General features: G+C 38.4%; 3 protein-coding genes across 4 annotated transcripts; 1 reads left to right on the forward strand and 2 right to left on the reverse strand.

Moving 5' to 3' along the window:
* Nucleotides 1-1,496: 1,496 nt before the first annotated feature.
* Nucleotides 1,497-6,464, reverse strand: LOC122663309 (putative disease resistance protein RGA3). The gene is made up of 3 exons (XM_043858992.1): nt 6,098-6,464; nt 3,200-5,965; nt 1,497-1,742 (listed from the first exon to the last, which is right to left on the reverse strand). Exons 1-3 carry the CDS (start codon nt 6,419-6,421, stop codon nt 1,497-1,499), a joined length of 3,336 nt encoding a protein of 1,111 aa, XP_043714927.1. The 5' UTR covers nt 6,422-6,464.
* Nucleotides 6,465-7,562: 1,098 nt separating this feature from the next.
* LOC122663401 (pentatricopeptide repeat-containing protein At2g36730) lies at nt 7,563-9,241 on the forward strand. Its single transcript, XM_043859078.1, has one exon. The coding sequence runs from the start codon at nt 7,640-7,642 to the stop codon at nt 9,212-9,214; it is 1,575 nt and encodes a 524-aa protein (XP_043715013.1). The 5' UTR covers nt 7,563-7,639; the 3' UTR covers nt 9,215-9,241.
* A 1,995-nt stretch (nt 9,242-11,236) lies between these two features.
* On the reverse strand, nt 11,237-15,664 carry LOC122661909 (receptor homology region, transmembrane domain- and RING domain-containing protein 2-like). 2 transcript variants are annotated; one of them, XM_043857421.1, is made up of 5 exons: nt 15,379-15,664; nt 14,860-15,052; nt 14,462-14,692; nt 13,212-13,616; nt 11,237-12,284 (listed from the first exon to the last, which is right to left on the reverse strand). In XM_043857421.1, the coding sequence occupies exons 2-5, from the start codon at nt 15,023-15,025 to the stop codon at nt 11,722-11,724; spliced, it is 1,365 nt and encodes a 454-aa protein (XP_043713356.1). In that variant the 5' UTR covers nt 15,026-15,052; nt 15,379-15,664; the 3' UTR covers nt 11,237-11,721. The 2 variants fall into 2 exon arrangements, with proteins under 2 accessions (XP_043713356.1, XP_043713355.1); XM_043857420.1 differs by having other exon boundaries at nt 14,860-15,187.
* Nucleotides 15,665-24,214: the final 8,550 nt, after the last annotated feature.

Below are 24,214 nucleotides of genomic sequence, written 5' to 3' on the forward strand. Positions count from 1 at the left end.
ACTATAACGTCCCATGTCCCATGTCCCATGTCCAACGATTGTTGCCTTTGTTCCGTCTTTCTTCTTCTTCTTTTCTCCCTTTGCCGTGTGACTCTGTGAGATTCCAAGACTGAAATTTTGACTTTGCAAGACTGAATAGAAAAAAGGAAAAAAGAAGTGCAATTTTGCCGTGTGACTGTGTGAGACTCAAAGACTGAAATTTTGATTTTGTGAGATTGAATAGAAAAAAGAAAAAAAGAGGTGGAATTTGGAAGGTTAGTTAGGGTTAATGGTTTTTTTTTTGATAAATAATTAGGGTTAATGGTTAGTCATTTAGGAGGGTTAGGTTACCTGGGTTGTTACTTGTTAGGGAGTTGGAAGTTGGAACGTGTTTACGTTTGGGAATTTTCTCTGGGGTTGGGGGTAGAATAGGTAATAATAATCGGGCTTAGGGGGTCGGGTTTAAATGGGGCAAAGGGGGTCGGGCTCGGTCGGGCCTTTAAACGGGCGGGTCGGTCGGGCACCCGACGGTGTTACTTCTAGCACCGGGAACGACCGTTTATAAACGGGTCGGGCTGAAGCCCGACACGTTTATTAATCGGGTCTGGCCAGTTCGGTCTCTAAACGGCCGGGTGGGGTCGGGTTTGCCGGTGCGGGCCTAGCATTGACACCCCTATAGAAACTAATGCAATAAGTTGGAGCTAAGCTGAATTTCGCTTTTTGTATTTTTTGTGTTTTTTTTTGGAGTTTCAAAACATGCTAGATGCGTGCCAGCTAATAGACGTACATAGGTTAGAGTTATGCTTCAACTTCAAGCTTTCAACACCGTGCTTCAACAACCTCTTCTCCGGCAACGGCCATGCGAGAACCAGGGTTAGGATAGTCGTTCATGGTAAAAATCAAAAAACGATTTTGATTTTGAGAGATAGAGAGAATCAGGGTTAGGGAAGGGGCACAGAGAAACGCCGTGCTTCAACATGCTTAGGTGTATGCAATGTAACGATCATATGATATGGGTGTCTAGCTCAAATCTCAGTCGTGACTACCATTTTAAGTTAAGCTTAAGGAGACATAATGCTCAAAATGTTATCACATGTGATAATATCAAACCAAAATATAAACGATTCAATACAAAATAAATCGGATTTGATGGACACATAAATCCAACATATTCACTACTTTCAGTTAGGGGAGTAAATGAATAGCCAAAATCCGTTTCTGTATCCGTGTCCGTATCCGTTTAGCACTATCCGAATCCGTCCGAAAGCTAAACGGATGCGGATCCGGATAGGCTATAGCTATTTGAAAAGTTATATTTACATGTAAATGGATAAACTATTCGATCCGTATCCGTGTCCGTATCCGTTTAGCACTATCCGAATCCATCCAAAAGCTAATCGGATGCGGATATAGCACTATCCGAACCGAATCCGGCCGGTTTACATCCTTACTTTCAGTTGATGGAATGAGAGGAACATGATTGCGTACCTGCTGGGTTTGGTGAGTAGATTCCAATTTCAGCCGCAGAAATTCAGTGGGGTATACTCATCTAGTATGTCCTCCACATTATAGAGGAGTTGTGTGAGGTGGTCCAGCCAGAGTTTCACAGCACCGTTGGTGAATTGCTTCACTTCAGCTTCATCAGATAAGGCCTGAATCATGTCTGATGTCCACCTCAACGACTCCACTTCACCCAAATCGATTTCCCATCGGAGTAAGAAGTACTCCAGTAACTCAGGAGAGACAAACCTGTCGAACGCCACCTGAAGGAAGACTGAGAGGAAGGACTAGGGGTGTAAATGAATAGCCAAAATCCGTTTCTGTATCCATGTCCGTATTTGTTTAGTACTATCCAAATCCGTCCGAAAGCTAAACGGATGCGGATACGAATAGGCTATAGCTATCCAAAAAGCTATATTTACATGTAAACGGATAAAATATCCGATCCGTGTTCGTATCCGTTTAGTACTATCTGAATCCATCCGAAAGCTAATGGGATGCGGATGCGGCTATAGCACTACCCGAGCCTAATCCGATCCGTTTACATCCCTAGGAAGACCCTCCTAAAAGCTGTCCCACACCTGACATTTTCTTCTTTGAGAGAAAAATTTGTAAAGCAAAGAGACTTCAACAATAGAAGCTGAGATCTGGCCGTCCATGCCCTTCTAATGTGACGGGACCATCATCACATCTCAAGTTTTTTCTTGCAGCAAGATGGCGACCCTTCACCAAACACCCTCAATGTGTCTTTGGGGTTTTTTTTTTCCATTTTGATTTTCCTATATATTCTATTTTTTCATAGAAAATGGTAAAATGGTTTCTTTAATCTTATCCGTTCTTTTCAATCTATACTCTCTATCTAGAAAGAAATATAACCCATGCATTCAAATTGGTATACAATCACTTCGATCTGTCTTCTTGGATTCTATTCTGGTTGTACAACTCATCTGACAAGGTCCATTGGAACACATTTCATCCAAAGATTACTAATATATATATATAAAATAAAAAAACATGTTCATTAGTTTTTTAGCCCAACGACTTATCTCTATTGCCCGCCAAGGTATTCCTCTCATCAGTGAAATCCTGCAATTTTGATCCCTGTTGCGTCGAAGAGCTTAGATTATGCGCGATCACTTCTCCTTCATTCGCTCAAGCCAATCCCCTCTTCGACCTGGAACAATGTCATTAGGGGTTAGCCCGGAAGACAATAAAGAGATTGTCTGAGAGAGACCATTGCAGTTTTTCTCTGATGCGAATACAAGGATGAAGTCCTAGGGTTGTGTTTGGTATGTATTCTTGGAATGTATTCTAGGTGGATTTTATATTCTTGGACGATACAGACTACTATTTTTATCATCTGAGAATGCGAAATTAATTTAGAATGCATTCCAAAAATGCATACCAAACACTACCGTAATTTCAAATTTCAAACAATTCTGCCAATAGCTGAAAAGTAAATTAGAGAGAGAGAGAGACCTACCATTGCCATTTTCAAATAAAGGCATTCCATCTCATGATTCTCCTATGAAAGAGAAAAAATAAATAAATATCACATATGACATAGCATGGAAGTATAGATAGAAATCATACATATCTGATTATAAAAGAAGTAAATACCTCACTTAATATTAGCTGCAATGCACCTCTCCTTTTATTATAAGAGGCCAAATCCACATGTGGTAGTTAGGCTTTATAGCCATATGTCATCTATTATCACCTTAGGGATTTGGACAATCTTGGACCACTCTTCTCCTTCCTTCTTTTGGTACTGTTGTGTAAGCATTGGACAATTCTGGATCTCCAAACGTTTAAGAGAGGTTAGGTTAGAGAGTCCATCATATAGGGATTCAAGAATTGGGCAGTCCTTGATGCAAAAATCCCTAAGATTGGTAGGAAGCAGGCCCTTTGGAATGGACACAAGAGTAGGACATCCACCAATGGTAAGATATGACAGAGATATGAGATTATGAATTCCTGAGGTATGTAGGGGTTCAAGATTCTTGCACTTTGTAAGAAAAGAGCAATCAACAATTTCTAGTTGTTCGAGATTTGTGAGTTTGTGCAGCCCCTTGGGCAAGGAATTCAGCTGCCCACAATTTAGAATCGATACCTCTCGAAGTGCGGTGGGCGAATCCATGTCTGGAATGGATTCAAGAGAAGGGCACTCTTTGATTTCTAGTCTTTGGAAGGACATGAGACTATGCAGTAATCCCATGGGCAAGGACTCCAAATTCTCACAATCTATGATCTCCAATTCTTCAAGCGCAATGGGTAACCTCGTTTCCTGGAAGGACACCAGAGCAGGGCAACTGTCGATTACAATTTCTTTGAGAGACATTAGAGTGTGTAGCTCCTTGGGTAGTGACCTCAGATTCTCGCAATCGAAGAGTTTCAATTCTTGAAGTGTATTGGGTAACCTTGTTTCTTGGAAGGACACAAGAGCAGGGCAACTTCCAATTACTAATCTTTGGAGAGATGATAGAGTGTATAGTCCCTTGGATAATGACTCCAGATTCTCACAATTTGATATTCGAAGAATTCGGAGTGATGTGAGGTTGTGCAACTGTAGCCCAAGATTGTACAGCTTGGCCACCATGGCTTCTACCCCATTATTACTTACATTTCCCAAATTTGAATTGTCCAGAGTCCCATGGGGTTGGGACAACTTTTTTTTGGGCCCTATATCGTATGTGCTCAACGATTGAAGATTAGTCAAGTTACCCACTCCTAATGGAATTTTATGAAAACCCCAATGTGCAGGGAGAAATAGATAGCGAAGGTTTACGAGGTTACCCATATCTTTAGGCAATTGTCTAAGCCTCCCACAACCAGCAAGGGTCAACAATTGTAGATTGTAAAGATTTCCAATTGAGTCGGGTAACTTCACAATATCAGAAAGCGAGAGATCAAGTAACCTTAGATGTTTCAACTTGCCAACTGAATCAGGCAACTCACAATTGCAACAATTTCTGAAACGTAGGAACTGGAATTGGAATTGCATGGTGGGCAAAAAGTTCCTAGGTCTACCTACAGCATCATTTAGAGTTAGAAAGGTTCGTAAGCTTTTCATGGCCTCAAATTTTGTCGCCTCAGTATTATAATTATCCATAACATAGGACAAATGACGGGCTATAGTAAGAACTTGGGATGGCTTATCATACTCTCTCCTACAATATATTCCACTCGAAACAAATTGTGCTAAATCATGGATCAAATCATGCATCACAAATCCTGATCCCATGTTACTTGATTCAGAAAATGATCTTGTGCAAAGTTCTTTTGAATAGTTAATAAACAACTGGCAGTCCGGAAAAGCATGACGATGATTAAATAACTCAAAGAAGGACCTTATAAATAGTTCATCAAAATACCCAGCCCCTATATCTTCCAGTCGCTTTTTCTCTTTTGGTTGAACAATACCTTCTGCCATCCACAAGATGACTAATTCCATCTTGTTGAATACATAGTCCTTGGGAAACAATGCACAGTATGCAAAGCATCTCTTCAAAAGTGGCGGAAGATAATGGTAGCTCAACATGAGCGATGGAAGGATCTCACTTTCTTTCAAATCCCATATTTCATTTTCCAAAATAGCTTTCCATTGACTACTCTCTCTTTTATCCCGCAAGAGGCCAGCAAGTGTCTTTACAGCCAAAGGCAAACCTTTACATTTCTTCACAATTTCTTGTCCAAATAATTCCAACTTTTGATTTGCATCAGATGTATTTTCATCCATGAAAGTGTGCCTTCTTACCAATGAAAAACAAGCCTCATCTGATAGACCTTTTAGACAATGATTGTTTGGAACAGTGCGCACAATTGATGCAACACCTTTGTTTCGTGTTGTAACCAATATCTTGCTCCCTGGTTTACTAAATGCAAAAACGGTGCTTAAAGCATCCCATCTCTCGTAATTTTCGTTCCACATGTCATCGAGAACCAATAAGAATCTTTTCTCACTCAACACTTCTTGAAGTTTCATTTGCAGCAAGTCCAGTGAAAGAGAAACAGGGGATGGACCAATGGCTGACTCGAGAATTTCTTTGGTTAACCTCAACATATTAAAATCTTCTGATACACAAACCCAAGCTTTCAGATGAAAATGCTTCCTAACTTTCTCATCATTATAAACAAGTTGAGCAAGGGTCGTCTTTCCAACTCCACCCATGCCCACTATGGGTAGCACTGAAAAATTATTGCTATTGTCACTGGGACTTGGAGTTTTGGGAGTTTTGTCTGATAACAACCATCCAACAATCTTCTCCATATCTTCCACTCGACCAAAAACTTTATATTTATTCACCAAAGAACTCGTCGGTGGCCTTTGATTGAATACCAAGGACCTTGAGGACCCAAATCCCATGCTGGAGTTCAAACCTAGAGCAACACCTTCTTGTGTTACAGTTTTTAACCTCTGGTTGATTTCCTTGACTTTAGATCCAGACCTTTTAATTCCTCGCAGCTCTTCGGTGATGTTATAAACCTTAGGCCCAATGCCTTTTATTCCCTCTAAAGTTTCATTGATGCCCTTAACTACTGCAGATTCTATGCCAGAGTTCAACCAAGAAGAAACACTACTTTCAGTTGATGGAGTGAGGGGAACAGGATTGCGTACCTGTTGGGTTTGGTGAGCAGATTCCAATTTTAGGCGTAGAAGTTCAGTGGCATACTCATCCAATATGTCGTCCGCATCATAGAGGAGTTGTTTGAGGTGGTCCAGCCACATTTTCACTGCTCCGTTGGTGAATTGCTTCACTTCGGCTTCATCAGATAAGGCCTGAATCATGGCGGATGTCCGCTTCAACGACTCCACTTCATCCAAATCGATTTCCCATTGGAGTAAGAAGTCCAGCAACTCCGGAGAGGCAAACCTGTCGAAGGCCACCTGTAGGAAGGCCGAGAGGAAAGATCCTCCAAATAGCTGTCCCACACCTGACATTTTCTTCTTTGAGAGAAAAAATTGTAAAGCAGAGAGAGAAGAAGAAGAAGAAGAACAAGAGGAGGGAAGTGAGTAAACGCCCTTCCATGCCGTTCTAATAACGCCACCATTGGTCAAAGTTCAGACAATCATGTACTCTTATAAATGAAAAATCTTTAGTCATTTCATTGATTGAAGAATTTATAGACTTTCTCTGTTAGTACAAATTTAGGATTCCAATTCCACGACCATCATCAACACCCAAGTTTTTTTCTTGCAGGAAGACAGAGACCCATCACCAAACACCCTCAAGGTGTGTTTGTTTTTTTCAAACTACCCTTCACACTATTTTGTGAAGTTTGAAAACATTAATTTTCTTCTCCTGTAGATTTGTCAAAAACATAATCAAAGAAATAAGACTGAAATCTTGTTGGGATCAGTTGGGCATCCATTGGTCCATTCCTTTGCACCGTAAACGACATGTTTAGCTAACATGCTAAGCCTGAGCTTGACACATTTAATTAACTTATTGATCCACTAGATCCCTTGTACATTTCGTCATATAGGGTCCAATGAATCCATTGTACAAGTTATCCTGTAACAAAAGCGAACAAGTAAGAATTTCCAATCGGGTTAAATCTTCAAAGTTGGACAAATTTTTATTTGGTATAAACCATTTGAAACATCAAGGTTGTTACATTCCCACTTTTATTGGCCTCCATGCCCATTCTAATTGTACAAGTCATCTTATAGGGTCCACTAGATCCAGATCAAAAAATAAATCAATCGAACGGATAAGAGTTTTTTATCTAGTCGGATCTTTTAAAATGGACGAAATTTATATGGTACAACTCATTTGGAAAATCAAGATTATTACATCACCATTCCGATCAGCCTTCCAAAACCCTATTCGTTTGTACCCGTCATCTTATGAATTTTCATCCTCTCAAGTGCAATGAGTACATATGTAAAAGGCTCCGATGATAACCACTGCACTTGAGAGAATAAAAATCCAAGCACATGTTCTTGACCACCATCATCAGATATACTTTAAAGGTACATTGAACAGTGCACTGCACTTGAAGGGACCCATATGAAATGATCAAACCCCACCTGTTTTTGAATCGTTATGTTGACAAACACAATCCCAACCTTCCAAATTTCTTCGAATCACATTAGCTGATATGTCAATCGATCTCTATTTCATCCAAAGATTACTAAATAAAGGGCAAAAAAACCATGTTCGTTAGGTTTCTTAGCCCAACGACTCATCTCTGTTGCCCGCCAAGGTACTCCAACGGAAATTTGAGATTCTCTCCTGTCAAACACCAATGTCTTTCCCTCCTAAAGGATTGTTCTTCCATGCAAGAGCTAACCCAAATCCATGCTCATGTCTGCACCACTGGCCTTGACTCCGATGGGTATCTCATCAGTGAAATCCTGCGATTTTGTTCTCTGTCGCCGTCGGGGAGTTTAGATTATGCGCGATCACTTCTCCTTCATTCGCCCGATACCATCCCCTCTTCGTGCTGGAACAATGTCATCAGGGGTTATGTTGGAAGAGATTGTCCGAGAGAAGCCATTGCAGTTTTCCTCGAGATGCGGAAGCGAGGAGGAAGTCCTAATAAGCTTACCTTCCCCTTTCTCCTCAAGGCGTGTGCTCGTCTCTCGGCTCTTTGTGAAGGGAGGCAAATACAAGTAGAGATTGTAAAGAACGGTGTTGATTCAGATGTTTATGTCCAGAATTCTTTAATTCATTTCTATGGTTCTTGTCGTGAGATTTCAGACGCACGTTACGTGTTTGATATGATGCATTTGAGGACTGTCGTTTCTTGGAATACCATTATCTCCGCTTATGTTGAAAGATCCCAATTTGATGATTCTATTGGTCTTTTTGCTGAGATGAGACTTGATGGGATTGAACCAGACGAGGCTTCCATGGTGGTCTTGCTCTCTGCTTGTACTGAACTAGGGAACCTGAGCTTGGGGAAGTGGGCACATTGTCAAGCCATAGAAACTGGGTTGGTAATAAATTGTCGACTGGGTACGGCTCTCGTTGACATGTATGCGAAGTGTGGGAATATAAGTTATGCCGGCCTCATATTTGAAAGAATGCTCGACAGAAATGTCTGGACATGGAGCGCCATGATCTCGGGGTTGGCCCAGCATGGTTTGGCGAAGGAAGCCCTTGACCTTTTTCTTGAGATGAAGAACCGTTCAATTAAGCCTAATTATGTAACATTCCTTGGGGTCCTCTGTGCGTGTAGCCATGCAGGCTTGGTGGATGATGGATGGAGGTTCTTTCATGATATGAAACATTTGCATGGCATTGAACCTATGATGACACATTATGGTGCCATCGTTGATATTTTGGGTCGTGCAGGTCATCTTACAGAGGCTTATAGGTTCATTCTGCGCATGCCTGTTGAGCCTGATCCTGTTGTATGGAGGACATTGCTCAGTGCATGCAGCAGCCATGACCCTAATGGTAGTACGGGGATTGTGGAGAAGGTTAGAAACAGGTTGCTTGAGTTGGAACCCAGAAGGAGCGGGAATTTTGTGATGGTTGCAAACCTCTATGCAGAGGTTGGGTTGTGGAAGGAAGCATCAAATGTTAGGAGGATGATGAGGGTTGGAGGAATGAAGAAGATGGCAGGGGAGAGTTGCATTCAGATTGGTGGGTGCATCCATAGATTTTTGTCTGGGGATGATTCCCTGGTTGACCGTGAGAGCATAGACTGGTTGCTTCATGGATTGTACTTGCACATGAAGATGGTTGACTATGATTTTCCTGATACCAAGATCCTGTCCTAACAAATAACATGCCAGATTTTGTGTTCATTATAGTGTTCTTGATTGTCAAGGGCAGGCCTCGGTGCAACAGTGAGGTTGATCCATTGCGATCTAGTGGTCAAAGGTTCGAGTTGGGAATCACCCTCTCAGTGAAGTGAGGGAAAGGCTGTGAGTTGGGAAACATGCCATTGATGGGCATTGGATTTTATATATGATCGTGTATGAACATGATCAACAATTCAGCCATTGGATAAGAATATTCGATGCTAGTGCGATCCCTAAGAGATTTATTAGTTATCTCTTTGAAGGATATTCCAGAATTTTGCATCTTATACACATTATTTACACACCATTACCTGCCTTGTATCACAAATCTTTATGGCAGATTAGCATCGTGTGATTAAGATACATTTCCCAATCTTTATTCCATATGAGACTTTTACGGAAAGTAGAATCTATAATTCCAATGTTTATGATAGGGTGTCGATTGGAATGAGGCTTTAAGGGGAGTTTTTTGAGAGGCTGAGGTTGTTATTGTTCAGTCTTTTTTGCGAATGTCATTGTGAATGTCGCGATTGTAGTCCTTTCTAGGGAAACCAGATACGAAGTTTTGGATCACCATTTTTAATGGTGCATTTTCGCTAGTTTAAGGCTTTATAGACTGCTTAAGCTGGAAGACCCTCACCATTCTCAAACTTTTTTCTTCTAATGCAATATATAGACACAGAGCCTTGGGTTGAAAGATCATCCACAAAAGCATAATTGTACATGTCTGTCAACAGAGATGAGTTAGTAGATGCCTATGTGAGTCAGTTGATCTGTGTGTGTGTGTGTGTGCATTACACTAGAAGGGTCCGGAATTACTTCTTCATTGTGTTTTAGATGGATTGGATTTTCCTTAAATGAGGTATGAGGCTCCAGCTTCTGCAGAACAATATATGCTGAAAATGTCCCTCCCCATTCATTCAAAATTGTAGCCTCTGTTTAATACCAATTAGTAACCTTCAACTTGACTTTCGGAAAATGTTTCTCTTAAACTAATGCTTAGCTTTAGAAAGGATTAAGAGGTAAGCACAAATAAGTCCAAGTTATAAAGGATCAAACACCTATCTCATCAATGAGTTGCACTCAGTAGAGAAAAACTGTCTCCTGTAATGCTTGCTGGCAGAGAAGGAAAATCAATAGTCTAGGGCAAGAGAAATCTCATCAATTCAACTTTCAGGAATTCAACCCTCTATGAGTATGTAACAGGGTGACAATCTGGTTTAGAGTTTTCCAACTCTCAGAAATGCCACCAACATGTAACACAGTAATGCTGCAGGTTAGAGGTACCTTCGTAATTTTCCAGGTCTTTAACCACACTTTTAACACATTATTCTTATTTTTTGAGAGAAAAAGAAATCCATTGATTGATAAAACTGAGAGCTGCAACCATTGAACCCGCTGAATCCAGGTTGCAGTGATAACAAGCTCAAAGAAACACATTGCAAATGTGGCAGCTAAATCCATGTTGCAGAGACTACAAGCTCAAGGAAAAATATTTCAAGTGCTGTGTCTTCAGAAATTCAAAGGGTTCTTTCATTGCAGCTACAAGTTCTACTTTTCTGCTACATTCAGCCCTCATCCTGGAAGCTGAGGCTTGTAGAAATGTCCTCTTGCTTTGCTGTAGCCTTAGTCTTCGGCGAGTCATCCACAAGTAGACAGTTCCAATTTGATTAATTCGCTTTAAGTCCACAGATGTGGCTTCCTCAGCATTCAGCCATTATTGCAGATATGAGAATCTTGATCCAAAGTTTTCAACTGTTCAAGTATAAACCAGGTCGGTGGTATTATTCCCTCCCCAGTTTTGTTCCCTCTTCTATCTCAGAGTATGTAATATAAATATAAAGTCAACCAGTAACATAGCTAAAGTGTTGTCTATAATATGAACCCACCAGATGTTTGACATGTAATATGGATTAAAAGTTGGTGAACTTATTACAAAGTTCATTAACCCAAGCCACTAAAATCCCCCTTCCAAAACAGAGCTGACAAGTTCTCATGTGTGGACAGACTACTGAAACTCCATGACGCTTCAAGAAACCTCATCTTTCATAGATATTCCAAAGAACTACATATTCCAACTGACAAATCCCCTCAAAGCAGATAACTCTTATCAGTTTAGGGATAAATTGAGAGAGTCAATGTGAGAGAAAAAAAAGAAGCAGATGGTCAAAACTGAAAACCATAGTGCCACTAGGAAGTATAGCTCAGGACAAGAAAACCCGCAGGGTACCAGAAAAATAATGCAATCTTAAATAACAATGTACACCTGTTCTGCATCAGAAGAGTACCAATCATCACTTGAACATGAGACCTCCCATGAGCCATCAACTGATCACACCCAAAAGAAATATACATGTATTGATTAGAGGGTGAAAGGATTGGGGCAACATGCACTGCACACTCTTCTTTACACATCAGCAAGATCTGCTCATAAATAATCTTCAAATAAACTCAAATTCTCCATTTTGTGTTGAGGCTTTGCATCAACAACTCGGAAGAGAATGAGCAGAGGCAAATGGAGAGAAACTTGCTGCTGACTCGCTACAATGTAGCATATTAGGCTGCCGACTGGATGACCCAAGATAACTTGGTGAGGCATTGGTAGGACTCGGAACGTAAGGGGATATAAATCTTGAGCTAAGAGGAGAAACTGAAGGGTAGGCCATGGAGTGCGGCGAGACTAGGTAGGATGTACGAGATCTTTGGGAAGATGCATTCCTAAGATCCATAGAGCTTCTGCTTGGGGTGAGGGCAGATGAATTGCCGTAGGACCTGAAAGACTGAGGTACAGAAGTGCCAGCAAAGGAGTGAACATGAGATACTGATGGGGACCTCGATGATGCTGGAGCTATTTGTATGGCTGATGATGAGGCATATGATGATCTGGCAGATGACAATCCCACAGAGGATGATGCCCTGGATGAAAGTAATGGTGTGCACTCTGATGCTGGAGGCTCACCAGTGCTTGACCTAGCATCACGCTTGCAAACAGGGCAAAATGTCCGCCATGTAGTGAGCCAAGAATCTACACAAGCAGCATGGAACTCTACAAAATATCGAAAAGCAAGGTTGATTTCATTAAGATATGACAAGAACAATGAAACATATATGTAAGCTTCGGTTTACAATGAATGAGAAGAATTGTGAATGTAGCATTAAAATGGAAAATTCATAAACTAGCCAGTTTTCAGGGAAGGCAAAGATTAATCAAAATATGGATCTGAAGAAAAGAACAATAAAATCTTTGGTAACAGTATTCTGGTTTCAATGCAGACTCAATATTCCTTCTTTCACAGCAGGAGCTACTTCTTCAAGTTCACACAAAGAAAAACTGAAATTTTATAAAGGTTTTTTTTTTTGAAAAAAAAATAATATTAGCAGAGTTCAGGGCTAGACAAATTATTCAGCAAAAAACAGATATAATTATAAGAACAAAATCTTAAAATAATAGTATTGTGGGGTTTGTGACGCACACTCAACCCCTCCTCCCTGCCCCCCCCCCCCCGCCCCCCCCCCACCCCCCCCTTACCCCTTACCCCTTCAAAAAAAAGAACCTTTTTTTTAGTTGTTGAGAGCAAGAGCTACTTCTATTAGCGCAAACAAGTGAAAGGGATTCTAAAAGAATATGTTTCCGCATATCAATTGCACAGTGCACTAATCAAATAGCCTAGGAATATCAGTTATCCAAAGACAATATTCTTTCGCGATATTCTAACTTCCAAAGCAACCTTGCTTCCCCTAGGAGACACTAGTGAAGTTTTTATATCCAATCAATTACTTCCATCTATGCCCCCCATCTTGAGCTGTCCAATCAAAGTGACAATGCTTCCCAAGGTTAAGTTTTGAATTTAATGGTTCAAAGAGTCGTACGATAAATTTATACAAAAGGATTCGCAAAGAAGTAATATGGCCTCCCCATTCACCAAAAAATATAGTATAAAGTCCAGTAATATTGAGTTCAATGAATACATACTGTGACGGCATGGTAGTATTCTGAGCTTCTCTCCAGCACTATAGTCCTCAAGGCATATGGCACATGTCATGGAAGTACAGTTATCTTCTAAAACTGACGTGAATATCAGGCTAGGCATAGCTTTCACTAGACGACTGCTCATGCCATGGAACTCTCGAACACGACGAGCCTGAGTCCATTCTCGTCTAACATAACGTCTACGAACGAAGAAACAAGTTGCCAGCACAATTGACATAGATAGAAGAGAGACAAAAGAGACAACCATGATTGACCATGCTGAATTTTCAAAGGTGGTGAGAATCCAGAGCTCCATGTTGGGAAGGCCAGCATACTTTTTAAGTGCTTCACCTGACGCTTTGGAGATAAACACAGCATGTATTTTGATACCTGCAGAACTTCCTTCCACTGCAATTTTGCAGGATAATGGATTAGAGAAGGGTCTAATTTCAACGTAATATCTTGGTCGTCCTTTGTAGAAAATAATTTTAATTACTCTAAGAAAATTAGACAATATAATAATGGACAATAGACTACCAGAAGAAAAATATAAAATGTGAAATAGCAAGAGAACATGGCTCCTTCAAAAAACTACATGAACGGGTGCTTCTGTAATTTCAAGCAAGGGATTCTGTTTAGTCTCTTGCTGGTATTTTGCATCATTTTACAGGTTAAATACAAACACCATAAAATTATAGATTACATTTAAAATCATCCCAAGTGTTCTTCTTCATGAAGTTGGAACCATTTCCAGTCCAAGAAACATCACAAGAAATGAATTCCATTTTCTTCACATAACCAACAAAATAGGTTTGTTCATCGAATTTGATTTGAGCATGATGGGAGTAATATGTGGCGAACACACATAAGTATGTGGAGAACATACATACATTACAGAATTCTTCTCAAAGCTAGTTTAACACTATCCCATACTTCCAAAGGCATCCTTGAATCCTTGCATAGTCGACTGCAAGCTATATCAAGACATTTATAGAGCTCCAACACAGCAACCATACACTAAGCTTGATTATACTAGCATCCTCTAAATCTCACACACTTTTTAATGAAAGACACCCGAAAAACTTAGTAGTTAAAAATGCTAAGGCACTTGCAAGAGGTCTAAATTCCTGAGCACTCCACTTGTACAACACAAATTGGAGTCTGGAAAATATATTTGGAGCAAATCCATAACCAGTAAGCAATAGACATGCTGGAAAACATTTAATAAGTTAATCAAAGGAAGAGCACATTACTTGCAATCAAACCACCACTATCTTCATTGTTGTAGATAACTGCTGCTTTGAACCCCGCATTTTGTGCGATTCTAACTTTTTCCTCAAAGGTACATCCACCTCTAATAATCAACACGAATGAAGCATTTGCACCTTTGCCTTTATCGACTTTATTAGTCAATGGCAAGCAAGCATTAAGGGGCTCAGCCACATACAAGCTCCCAAACTCCCCTGATTCTTTAACCGTCGGAGCTGTAATATCAGGAAGGAAAAAGTCAAAAGTTTCATCACCTGGGCACTAATTCCACAAAGTCACTACCATTCTAAGCTTAATTTCCTATAAACAGGCTGTGTACGCAAATTGCCTGAACAGAAAACAAATTTTTATTCAAATTGAAATCAAAGAGTCTGACAGATACCAAAATTGGCTTCCTGGTCATCGAACGACAGAGTTACATTGTTCCCAATCAACACCACTTTCGCAGTCGCAGTTGTAACCAGTAGAGACAAAATAATATACAATAGAGAGAAACAATACCCCTGTCCCGCAATATATTGACCCTTTCTGAAACTTCCCCAAGCCATGAAGGTGGTGTGAAGAAAGTAAAGAAACTACAAAAAAAAAACCAAAAATTGCACACAATCAGAAAACCAGGAAAAATCTTAATCTATCAAAAGTCAAGTCAACCCTTCAAATCTTCAGTTATCCATCCCGGGATGCTTCCTGAATTGTTCTACCTATCATCACTTCACAAAAACCCCAAATTTTTTTTTATTTTTTTTCCTTTGCTTACCCACTTTCAGAAACCAATAGAGAAACAGCAATAACAGACAAAACAGATCTAAAATACCACAAAATCATAAATAGAAATTAACTCAGAATCCCAAAGAAAGATAAGATTAAGTTTTTGGGCGATTGAGGCCAAAAGGGTACATACCTGATTAAACCCACTAATGGGTAGGGTTGATGGAGAGAAATAACTCAAAGCTGATAGAACTGCTCAAATGGATTTTGGATATTGTTGTTTGGATCAAAACATCAGCTTCCATGCTGCCTCTCCTTCTCCTTCAGGGCATCCGTTCCGATACAAATGTTGTTTCCTTCCTTATTTACCTATTCGCTGAAGATGGTTGTAAATAAACAGATTTTCGTCCCTTTTCCCTGGTTTTTGATTTGTGAGTTGTGAAGTCTCGTGACAGCGAGGTTTTGAGGATTGAGATGCCGTTTGCTGCTGCTGCTGCTGCGCGCGATTTGTTGTGATTACAAGAGAGCGTTACTGGAAAATCAAGAATGGTAACAAGTCTAATCATAGTCATTATCATAATCTGATTCCGTGTATATCCTTTACAGACCGCCATAACAGGGTTTATAAAAATCCGATTTTAAATTGGGAAGGTCCAAATTCTAATCAACACATGGTATGATACTCTTAAGTCCAAAAGATTCATGCTTTTTTTCTTTTGGTAATAAAAAGATGGGGACCCTAAAAAGATTCATGCTTTAATGCGCCATATTTATTAGGTTTTGAGTCATTTGACATGTCACTGTCTTTTTTTTTCTTGGTAGACCATATACTGAATTGTTTGGGAAAGGCCACTTGATTGGAATCTTAGTTTTTTCTTCTTTTATTTTCAAATTCATTAGAAAACAATTGGAAAAGGGTTAGGCACACCATCGGTATACTGTAAGCTAACGTCCGTTGTGTCCTCTCGGCTCTCACTCCCCTCTGAAATGATTACCCTACCTCTCTTATATGATATCCTGCTAGTTTAGTACATGCAGGGTTGGCTTGTCTTTTCTTTTCCAAAATAAAAGGATCTAAGGTGCATTAGAAAAGTTTTAGGAATTGGTATCATATCGATTGACTGTGATTGTTACTAATATCATATGAATCTGGTTGATTTTTTTTTGGGATGAAAAATGGGCTTTTGAATTGTTGTATCAACCTGATACATCTTATATGATTGATGTGTATTGGTATTGATATCGATGACGATCGATACTATCATTAAAATCATGAAATAAATGTATGTGCATTAGATAGGAATCCCTCCATGGGTATGCTAATATTTTTGCCATACATTGGAGCGAGTGTTATAACCAAATAAATACCAATCTATTGTCACATAGTTTGGAGCCCCTTGGATTCCCTACACTTCAAATTTTGAGGGACTTCTCAATTGGGGGATTGAAATGGACATATGAGAATTGACCATTTTGTTGAAAATTGTAACTAAAACTCAATCATATATAACCACTATGCATTAGGTTTTTGGTCAAAATGTTAGCTTTTTTTTTTTTTTTTGGTAGAAAAATGTTGGCTAAATTGACCTATGGATTTGTCATGAGGTATAGGACTTTGGGGGATTATAATGGATAAAAGATGTTAAATGTGTTGCCAGTAGAGATACCTCTCTACGCTGCCTATGTATGATACCTGTCCAAAAACTGTCTTAGTTTTCCAATTTTTTCCTTTTTTTCAAATCAAGTTTTTCTTAAGCCAAGGTGGAAGATAAATTCTTTCATCGATGGTCATCCTTGCACTTTGATGGATATAGGGGAATAATGAAAGGCATTTTTGTCCTCTAACATATATGAAAAGTATGATGACAATAGATTTTTGGGTGAACCATTTACCTCGATTGAAGGAAACAATTTGCCTTAAAATATTCTAGTTCCAATTGCCACGTGAAAAAAAAAAGAGGTGCATCGTTTGTTTTTACAATTCTATAAATTCAAAGTTTCTAAATATGCATCTAATTTGGATCACTCCACAATTGGAATAGTTTGAATCTATACCAATCTTTCACATGGCCCCCCAAAAAAAATCTTATTATGAGCTTTAGTTCTTTAAAACATACAATGCTTCAATAGAAACTCCTTGGCAAATGGATAATTATGAAATAAAATATTAGTTTGCGATTTCCATTTAATCCTTTAATCTTAATAAATATTCTTAACCACATTAATCACTATTGGCAGTAAATCTGTAAATAAATCTTAAATTTCATTTTTTTCAATACTGCATAGTCCCATTTATCCAAAATGCTAATTAGTAAAGCAAATAAGATCAAGAAAATTTAATGATTTAATATGAAAAGGTTTTTTCTTCAAGTTATTGCTTTACAATTAGGGAGAAAGAGTGTTGCCTAGTCGTGTGGTTCCTACATCCTAACACAGGAGCATATAAAACTATTGCTTTGCTTCGTGAAATAAAAAATTCCATCTGTATTGATGCCCTTACGTGTGCTCTCATTGACGCCGTGCAAGTGTTAGGGCCATGGAACCAAGCAACGATCTCTTCCCTTAAAACTATGATCAATGTCAACCCTACAACATCTTAACATGGTAGCATTTTGCTTGTATTTTTTGCTAACTATGCACCCTATAATTCATGTGCTAATAGATAATTGTCAAAATGCATATGACAATATTGAAAATAATGTTATTGGTGAAGCCTGATTTGGTCTAGAAAGTGTGGTTGAGACCTTTGGAGGACCGTTTCGGCCTCGAAACGATCTCGGAATGCCGAAAAATGGCAGGGCTCCATGCCAAAGGCTAGAGTTGTGTTGGGCTTGTTGAGATCTTTGAAATGAGTACTTTTGAGCCATTTGTTATGTTTTGGTCTGACCCAGGTGTTTTGGTAATTTTTGGGTTAAGGGCATTTTTGTACTTTTTGGGGTTAGGTTTTTCTTATATATTGTTCTTATCTCTTTGAGATAGAGAGATAAGGGTTTGTAACATTTACAGAGATATAGTGAAACCTGTTCTATTGCTTGGCAGTGGACGTAGCTTCCATCTTAGAGGTGGACCACGTAAATCTCTGTGTTGTGCATTGTGTGTGCTCTCTCTATTTTCGTTTTTCTTCTGTAAATTGCCATTCTGAACATTGTTTCCGTAACAAATAAATGCAACAATTATATTTAGTTAGATCTAAATACAAATGATATAATGGAAGAGGCGTACTCTTCTTATAGTTGATTTTACTCCTAGATAAAAAATTTATACAGAAGATTAAACATAGGTAGTTTCTATGATTCAACGATGGATTATATTGGTTCAACAAGCACCTTTCTAGTTTATTACCGGGGGAAAAAAAAAAAAAACACCTTTCTAGTTCATCTATATATTATGAACTTGAACCTTCTGAAATCAAATCTGAAGTGAAGAAAGATCATATTGAGAGAGAGAGAGAGAGAGGTGTTGATGTAGGTTAATGCAGTCGGTCTATATCGATATTGGCATCGGTGTCGATAGTGAATTAAAACCTAGACTAAATTTAACTAATGGATAAATAAAACATGATTTCAATAGTCTCCATATCAAATTTCATGATCTATCTGAACCATGTGTCTTGCTATTGGATGCATTTCCTTTCATTCATAATTTGAGTTGATGTGCTAATTCTAAGTCATTGAATATATATAGACGACCATGTGGATTGATAATTTGTCAGGTATTGAAGCCAAATTCAATCATATAACCCAAATCTTGAGCTATTAATATTTAATATGACGAATCTTTTTTTTTTTTAATTTTTATTATTTTTTTTTCTGTTATACTTTTGGATTGAAAATTACCAGATGATAGGATTTTTTTAGTGAAAAATCAAAATGTACAAACTTTAAAACAAAAAAAAAAAAATATTTACATCCATCAGTATTGTTTCTTTCCTCTTCCACTGCCTAACCCATATGGCTAATCTACAAGCATAATAGGTAGATGTTGACAATATACCCACATGGTTTGACATCCAAGTAAGCTACTAGGTGAGCTTATCCCATCTATATAGATTTGTAAATGAAATTTGCCTACTTTGAAATACATTTTCTTACACTCTTCACATTGAGTTTAGCTACGTTGAGCATGTGGAGTTTCATTTGCTAAGGTGCTACCTAGCTATGTTCCAATCTTAATGAGAGCATAAATCCTTAGAAGGTCTAAGTTAGTCAGCATAAGTCAGCCCATTGACATGTACAGGGGTTACATTTTCATATGCTACTTTGAATTTCCCAATTCATGGCTATTTTATTGGCAAGACAACAAATATTTTGCTCTTAATCTTCATATTTAGTTTCAAATGATTTCTCATTAAGTTAAGATTAGTTTCCTAAATGTTAAATGAGAAAAGGAAGTGAAGGACGTTAGTGTGCAGATTCTTGTACACAATTCTCACATCCCACCCATGGGTCTCACGTCCTTTCTTCTCCTTAAATGCCCACTCCTATTGGATGATTCGTCACCCTCCTCTCTTATTGATGCAAAACTGCATTGTGCCATTGTTTGAAACCTTATCCAATGTTAAATTTAAAGCTTTTGAACTTCTGAAATTGTGATTCTCTATATAAGAGAACTTTAGTTAAGGGACACACGGTTCCAAGATTACTATGCTAGAAATAACTAATCCTCCCTGCAAAAGGTAACGGACATGTGGTTCCTAGATTAGTAGACTAGAAACAAGTATTTCCGTGTATTAATTTGGATAAAGGTTAAAATTTTGTTGACAAGTAGATCCCAAAGTCCCTTACAAGTCAATTTCATGTGTAATGTTTTCATCATATATGAATGAGCTAGCATTTGTATGGGTATGGATTAGTTGATGGGCATTGACTGATGAACTTGGTTCTAATATGTAATACTTGTTTTGTATGGAGCCTATTAACAATTTAACCCATTATGGGAGAAACATCAATTATTCTATCTGACAAGGTTGGCCTTTGCTCGCCGTTTATATAATGTTAACAATGCCCATTAATTGTTAACCCTAACAATTGTGTGGAGAATTTCTCATCAAACGCTATGGATCCATGTATGAGAGGTCCCATCTTGAATCTCTTGCTTTGTGATTACATGTTCAATGATGCAACATCCATTGGTTAGAATGCAAAATTCTTTTTCCTTAACCATTCTTACAATATTTGAAGAGCAAAGGAAGTGCAATGAGACAGACATGTGAATTGTTAACAAAAGCTTCTCTTGACAAGGGTAAATCCTACCATGTGAAGTGGGCTCACATCACAAGGGTTTTGACATCAAGATTAACCCTTTTATTTTATTTTTTCTAAAGAACAATTATTTCTTCCTTTATTTAATCAATCGATAAGCTTTTAACATTAGTCATTATCGCGTAATACACACTCACACATAGATCAATTTATATTATCTTAACTTGTTATTGTCTATCTTGATATGTTTTGAGTCTAATTACATTCATTAGATGGTCAACACTTATAAATAATATATTCAATTAATTCCCAAGAAATATTGGTCACCCATTCTCTATCAAGTATTGAACTCATCCACTTGACCCCTTGCTTGTATAGGAATTCTAATGATGGCTTATTTTCTCAAAAATATTGAAAATTTGACCTAACTCTTATCTAACATGGGACAAAGTCCAATTCAACTCCTTTACTTTCGCTACCCCTATTGCTGTGTGCGCCCCACACACAAGCAAGGCGGAATGTATCGCCTTATCTCTACCCGAGCGTCTTGCTCAAGCAGGGGTAAGGCGAAACTTTCCGTCGTGCTTGTGTGTGGGGACGCACGACAGTACATGACAGGCAGAAATAGAGGAGTCAAATCCAGCTACAACATACCAATTATAAGGTAATTCCCTTGTATTTCCAAATGTAAACATTATAAGGTTTAACCAACCCTTGTATGCATAGGTTGCCTTGATCCCTAACGAAATGGTAGTCAAGTGTTCCATAAAAAACCAAATAAAATGTAGGCAAGTGTGTACACTAGTCGATTTTTCAATACACCCTTGTATGCATGACTCTCTCTCTCTTATAATAAGAATTGCTCTCCTCCTTCTCTCATAGAGTTTCCCAATCTCCTTTGTGAGTGTGTGAGAAAGTAGAGTTTGAAAACCCCTACGTTGTGAGAATGGTCATTGCGTTGGTGGCCAACAATGATGAGAACGGCTTGTTACTATGGTGGCAAGAACAGTTCACTGGAGTTAGCTCTCTCTCTCTCTCTCTCTCTGAATTGCTCTCCTCCTCCTATAGAGTTCTCCAATCTCCTTTGTGAGTGTGAGAAAGTAGGGTTTGAAAAACCCTCTGTTGTGAGTAAGGGTGTTAAACGGTTTATTCGATTTGGTTCAAACCATTTAACTAAACGACCTCAATTTTAAAACCATAACCGAACCATTTATTAAACGGTTTAACGATTTTAATTTAAATGGTTCAATTTCAATTTACTTTTGACACCCTTAATTAGTTGTGAGAATGATGATTGTGTTGATGATCAACAATAATGAGAACGACTTGCTACTATGGTGGAAAGAATAGTCAGTGGAAGGGCTATATAGCCCAGAAGGCCTTGCACTTGTAAGGTTACAGATAATCGATCTTTCATTTCCTTTAAATTATAAAATTTTGAATGATCGACCTGTTGGGAATAAACCCGATACGCAGCGGAATATGGATCGGGTCAATACTTGTAGTCCATGATCAAGAGTAGGGAAGAAACAATTTCAAAATAACATTCATGGTTACCTTAGAGTCGTAAGTGAAACTCCTCTTATAAATAATAGGTCTTCCAACTTGTGCAAACTTGAAGATTGAAAAATCGTTCAACACTTTGAAGCTTGATCAATCCTTGCAACCTTTTTAGAAGAACACAAAAATCACCAAAGCCTCTTGAGTTCTTTAACTCAAGTCTCACATACACCACTACAAGAGAGGGGAGAGAGAGAGAAATCGTGGGAGGGGGAGAGAGCACTGCCAAAATCGTGGGAGGCTCCTCCCTCTCCCTCTTTTATAGTTTTGGAGATCCTTGGGTCTCAAGTAATCTCCTTCCATCTTGGCCTTAGCTCAATCTTTCATTTTGGTATTTTGTGAATCTTCTAATTTTTGCAACTCCAATTTACTATTAAAGTGAAGACATAGAATCTCAAAAGGGATATAATCTTTCTAAATTATGGTTCATGAGATATTCTCATAATATCTCTTGCCATAATATAAAAAGATATTTAACCATAAATATTTTGTTCTCCCCTACAATGCCATGTGTCCCATAAACTCTTTTATTGCACATAAGCTCTTCCACTTTTCTAATATCTCATAATGAATTATAGGGTATGTACTTTAATGCTACTAATCCCCAATTCATCATATACGTTGATCGAGAGAATATGTGATTGCAATCGGACGGTCGAAAAACTTCAAAATCAATTTTCAATATAATTTATATAGTAATTTTATATTGAAAATAAATTAATAAAACATTTCGAATAAACACTGGATCCAAACTTATTTTCGACCAATCACTTTCTCTCTCTTAGATATTCCCTGCGTACGGGTAGTGGATTCCATGTTGAGAATCCTCTTTGTTTACAATGCGGGATCACGAATCCAGTGTACCGGTTTGTAGTCCGATTGGACATCAACCATTGACTTATTAAAATCCGTAATGCCACACTGCAACAAATGAAATCTCTCAGATCAAAGGGCCATCGAGTGACGGGTAAATATATCACACACATAACCAATAGCAATACATAAGATATACGTACCAGATTCTCATCTATACACGTTTTTGACGTGTACCCACATCCATGCACCGAAATAATCATTTCTTGTGACATGCGATATGGAAACCATATAAACGGGATGTCCAGTCCCATTCCTAGTTCAGACAAGTTTTAGGTAAAGACCTATGAAACATTCTTATAAGTCCAAAAATAATAAAGTATAAAAAATTAAATTCAATAATTTAATAATTCAAATTTGATGGACACATAATTCCAACACGACCCTATCAATAGAGCAATCCAAAATCGTTTCCACCTTTCAGCCAACCAAATAGACTGAGACAATCGTATTGAGAAAAAGACTAGAGCATGCAATATCCTTGGGAGTCACAATTCCCAATTGATTATTGAAGTCATATCTAACTTCAAAGTTAGATGGTGACATTTTTGGTTCTCTCTCTCTAGAATAACTAGATAGGGAAGTAAACAATTGATCCAGGATGAGTTTGGCTCGACCTGCATTGTGTCATAACTTGCCTGACCCCATGGTTTTAGTGCACGGTATTGGAATGAATATCAATCAACTTAAAAATCGATATAGTATCGGATTGGTTTCGACAAGAATCGACCATAAATTTACCCCTATCCTCGTTTGTCACTTTGTTTATATACCAATAGTTTGAAACTCAATTTTTCTTTACTAAAAACAACGAACAACCATGATTATCTCTAATGGAATGTACACCAAAGGATGTTTCAAGATTGTTGTTATCCCTTCCAGAACACCCTCGACTTTTCCGATCATGATCCGATGCTCCATGGACTGAGTTCCCATGACTGCCATCTCGAGGAATGTTGTCGCATTGACTCGGACTTCGATGGACAAGCTTACCGTGAGCGCGAGAGGATGTTTAGCTTCTCAAAACAAGCTTACCACGAGGTCACGGCGGGAAAGATGAATTGCAGGTGTTTTGTTTGGAGATGTTCTTGCACAGAGATGATGCGGCTTCAAACCATAAATGATGGATTGTGTACTTGCTCATAAATCATGTGTCATTCTACCCTATTAAGGGTATATTTTGATCATAAAATGTCTAAAACAGTCTTACAGTTCGCAACTAGCGGGAACAATTAACATTAATTATTTTAGAAAACAGAGGTGACAATGCACAAATATCCAAAATTCTCAAGTGGATCAGTAATTACGCAATAGGTACCCTTAAATTACCCTTAAACTTGTTATCTCTAGGAGAGTGGTTGTACCTTGTTGACCATAAAAAAACAAATAGAGATG

The sequence above is a fragment of the Telopea speciosissima genome, chromosome 5 (assembly GCF_018873765.1).
Source record: "Telopea speciosissima isolate NSW1024214 ecotype Mountain lineage chromosome 5, Tspe_v1, whole genome shotgun sequence".
Classification (NCBI taxonomy): domain Eukaryota; kingdom Viridiplantae; phylum Streptophyta; class Magnoliopsida; order Proteales; family Proteaceae; genus Telopea; species Telopea speciosissima.

Excerpts from the sequence above, each read along its gene's own strand:
- LOC122663309 (XM_043858992.1), bottom strand. The coding sequence starts at position 6,421 with ATGTCAGGTGTGGGACAGCTATTTGGAGGATCTTTCCTCTCGGCCTTC. Across the intron at positions 5,966-6,097 it reads CTGCTCACCAAACCCAACAG|GTTTATAACATCACCGAAGA; the intron begins GTACGCAATCCT and ends ATTGGGCCTAAG. Across the intron at positions 1,743-3,199 it reads AGATTGTCCAAATCCCTAAG|GTGGCGTTCGACAGGTTTGT; the intron begins GTGATAATAGAT and ends GTCTTCCTTCAG.
- LOC122663401 (XM_043859078.1), top strand. The coding sequence starts at position 7,640 with ATGTTCGTTAGGTTTCTTAGCCCAACGACTCATCTCTGTTGCCCGCCA.
- LOC122661909 (XM_043857421.1), bottom strand. The coding sequence starts at position 15,025 with ATGGCTTGGGGAAGTTTCAGAAAGGGTCAATATATTGCGGGACAGGGG. Across the intron at positions 14,693-14,859 it reads TGACCAGGAAGCCAATTTTG|CTCCGACGGTTAAAGAATCA; the intron begins GTATCTGTCAGA and ends CTGATATTACAG. Across the intron at positions 12,285-13,211 it reads AATACTACCATGCCGTCACA|AGTTCCATGCTGCTTGTGTA; the intron begins GTATGTATTCAT and ends GATATTTTGTAG.